General features: G+C 61.4%; 2 protein-coding genes across 2 annotated transcripts in view; one reads left to right on the top strand and one right to left on the bottom strand.

The window, feature by feature from the left end:
• The window catches only part of H696_01705 (hypothetical protein), a 2,159-nt gene extending 1,549 nt beyond the window's left edge, over window positions 1–610 (top strand). The window contains exons 4-5 of the mRNA XM_009495612.1: window positions 57–130; window positions 306–610. Of these exons, the coding sequence (XP_009493887.1) occupies window positions 57–130; window positions 306–475 (244 nt within the window). The 3' untranslated portion in view covers window positions 476–610. The remainder of the gene's footprint in view (window positions 1–56; window positions 131–305) is intronic.
• A 415-nt stretch (window positions 611–1,025) lies between these two features.
• H696_01704 (hypothetical protein) lies at window positions 1,026–2,786 on the bottom strand. Its single transcript, XM_009495611.1, has 6 exons — window positions 2,483–2,786; window positions 2,331–2,403; window positions 2,040–2,123; window positions 1,906–1,952; window positions 1,546–1,731; window positions 1,026–1,344 (listed from the first exon to the last, which is right to left on the bottom strand). The coding sequence occupies exons 1-6, from the start codon at window positions 2,630–2,632 to the stop codon at window positions 1,069–1,071; spliced, it is 816 nt and encodes a 271-aa protein (XP_009493886.1). The 5' UTR covers window positions 2,633–2,786; the 3' UTR covers window positions 1,026–1,068.
• Window positions 2,787–3,307: the final 521 nt, after the last annotated feature.

Raw genomic sequence — 3,307 nt, 5'->3', positions numbered from 1 at the left:
CGTAATATCCTCGGCCTGTCTTTTGCTTTATTTTCCCCTCCTCGCCCATCTCTCAGTCGCACGATCCGGCCCGATCGGAGGACTATTGCCCTGGTTTGCGCTGCCTACGCGGCAAATGTCCTTGAAAACGGTGCGGCCTCAGCCTGTCAGGTGGCATTTGCCCACCCCCTCTCCTTCTTTGCCGGGCTCTGCCGTGCTTCTTCCTCTTCTCATCCTGCCCTCCTTCTTCTTCAAAATGTCCTCTTCGGTTGTCGATATACCTGACACTCGCTCCCCCTCTGCCCGTTCCCTTCCCCTTTTCCCAGCTCTGGCGCATCTGCCCTCTTCCCACAAGGACGCCTGCTTTCTCCGGGCCGATGAGATCCTCGACGAGTATGGCCGCATTGGCGACCGGCCGCTAGCTGGCTCTGCTCCCGGGTCAGAGATCATGGCCGGGGTACTGTCGGTCTTTGGGCGTATGGATAGCCTCCTTTGATGTGGGGGCCGGTCCCCCATACCCTTTCGCCCCCCCTCCCCCCTTTGTCCCTTCCTTCCTCTGCGCCGTCCCTTATTCCCTCTGCTTCAATGAAGGCGTCCGAGGACGCATCTCCGTGTTTTGTGCCCCCCCCCCCCCCCACACACCGTTCCTCTTCTACCCAGAGCGCTCCGCAGTGCGGCGCACGCTGATCATCTTCCCCCCTCACACTTTGTCGCGCGCCCTGGCGTAGCTCCTTCTCCTCTCTCTCTCTCTCCCTCCCCCCACCCCTCACTCTGCCCACCAATCAAGCGAATAATAGCCAATCAAACAAGCCACCCACCAGCCAGCCCCGCCATCCATCACACCACCCAACATATATTGCCTGGGTGTCTTTAGAGAGCCACCAAAGCAACACACTTGTTGGACCACAGAAAAGAGTGGGCAAGCAAAAACATGCTCGTGCTCTCGCAGGAGAGCAGCGCAGGAGTCAATGTGTATTGATTATTCTCGGAGGGGGAGGGGAAGAGGGAGCAAGCGAAACCATTCGCTACGGGCATCCACATTGGCAGCGGCAGCGGCAGCGGCAGCGGCGAGGTTGGAGCTCGGTTGAGCTAACGAATGTATGGCTTCACCAGCAGACCCCACACATTCGGGGTCAGGCGGCGCATGAAGACCGGCATCTGCGACGGCTCCGCCACGGGAACACTGGAGAGCTGGCTCATCTCGGCCGGGAAATCGGACATAATCCGGCGCGAGAGGGCCTCAAACTCGGCGGCCGGAGCCGACAGGCTCGAGGTGTACACCTGGTCCCAGGCAAAGCGGTGAATGAGCAGCTGGTCCGACGGGCGGTTCACATGGCAGTGCCCGGTGAATGTGCGCCAGAAGGGCTGCATATTTCGCCACACATAGCAGCATATTGAGCAAGTGGGAGAGGGCGGTGGAGGCGCAAGCAAAAGCTGGTGTCAGTTTCTGGCAAGAGAAAGGACACACGGGCGAGGCAAGGCAAGGCGAGGCGAGGCGAGGAAGAGGGGGGAGGGGGGAGGGGGGAGGTGCAGGTCAGGGCTGTTCTGACGCATCGGCTTGCGTACCGTAAGCATGTTCTGCACGAACTTCCAGAAGGCCACAACCACCGGGCCGAACTGGTTGCCGTAAGACCCGGCCGAGGCCTGGACATGCTCGATGAAGATCAGCCGGCCGCCGGGCTTCAGCGAGCGGTACAGATTGTTGACCACCTCCTGGACCGAATCGACAGAGCAGAGGACGAGGCAGCAGATCTGGACGTCGGGAGCAGGGTGGGAGCCAGCGGAGATGGCGTTTTATGTTTGGATGTCAGGGATGAGAGCTGCCGTTTTCTTTGAGGGGGGGAGGGGGGGGGGGGGCTGGATGGCTACTTGTGTGCGAGTTCCCGGCTGGCGGAAGCCCGGCGAAGAGGTGTTTCATCCACGTACGATGGTGTCATACTGGCCATTCTCCAGTGGAACAGCCTCGATGGTGGCTAGATGACACATGGGTCGGAAGTGGGTAAGAAGGGCATCGAGAGAAGGGCGGACAAACAGGGTATGTATTGGGGGACTCGACGCACAGTTGGTGACCTTGGCATTGGTGAAGCCCGCCTTCGCGGCGTTGGCCTTGAGCTTGCCGATCATGCCCTTGTTGGGCTCAATCACTGATGGCCAGTGCAATGGCGGCGGCGGCGGCGACGACGGCGGCGGTGGTGGCGGTGGTGGTGGTGGTGGTGAGGATGATGGTGATGAGCGAGGCAGCAAGATATACAAGCCCCACCAGATACACGGGAGGACGAGGGGAACCGGAAAATGTTGGCGCATGCGGCAGCCAGAGCCTGGGACCCCTTCCCCCCTCAGCATGTACGTACGGTGGAGCTCGGTGATGTTGTCCTTGTTGTAGTATCCGAAGTTCGGGCCAAACCCGGGGCCAACTTCGAGGACCTGCGACATGGGACAGGCAAGTCAGTATGCGCTCCAAGCGGGGGAGCCCGAGACCGAGGGGACTCCGGGAGTGACGCACCTTGCCCTTGGCCAGGGGGAAGACAACCTGCTTCACATGGCGAGCAGACTTGTCGGCCATCACACCGAGGTAGGTCCAAAGCCAAGCAAACAGGATGTCGATGGCCCAGCGAAAGATGCCCTGGGAGGCGGAGATATTGAGGAGTGACATGGTGCGGGAAGGTGGGCGGCTCCCTTCTCGGTGGCGCACGAGCGGGGATGACGAGGAGAGGGCGGGAAAATTGTGGTGCCAGGGAAGTGAGGAGTGCCGGAGGCAGGGGGGAGGGGATGTTTTACCATGAGCAGCTGGACATTGCTGAGCAGGCACTTGAGAGCACAATTGGCCGCTTTCCGTCCGACCGACCGAGAGGCGCCGGGCTTACGTATGCCCCCCGAGGATGCCAGGTGGTGGACCGAGAGAGAGAGAGAGAGAGAGAGAGAGAGAAACCATTCTTCTGGACCTGATCAGGCCCCGGGCTGAGGAGGAATGGCCAGCAACCAATTCACGAGGAATCACCTCGGTGCGTCTGCGGTGAGTGGACTTCCTTGCTTCCTTCACCCCCTCGGAACCCGGGACCCCGGCGATGACGCTCCTGTCTAGCTTGACTCCGACCTTTTCATGAGAGGGACCTGACAGATTTCATTCCTGCGCCGGGGATTCTCCCTCGGAGAGGCCGGGAGCCTGGCTCCCCTTGCCTGCAGGGCATGTCCGTCGGGCGGGCGGGCGGGCGGGGAGGGGGGATGCACCGGAAGCCGTCTAGATCGCTGGTCAGAGAGCAGGGGCCGATGTTTTTTGGCAGCCTTCCACCCCGCCCCCCGGGCGGGCGAATGCTTACGTGCCGGCCTG

Source organism: Fonticula alba (assembly GCF_000388065.1).
Source record: "Fonticula alba strain ATCC 38817 unplaced genomic scaffold supercont2.2, whole genome shotgun sequence".
Taxonomy (NCBI): domain Eukaryota; order Rotosphaerida; family Fonticulaceae; genus Fonticula; species Fonticula alba.
The sequence above is the reverse complement of the archived record's forward strand: the minus strand, read 5'-3'. Positions and strand labels throughout refer to the sequence as shown.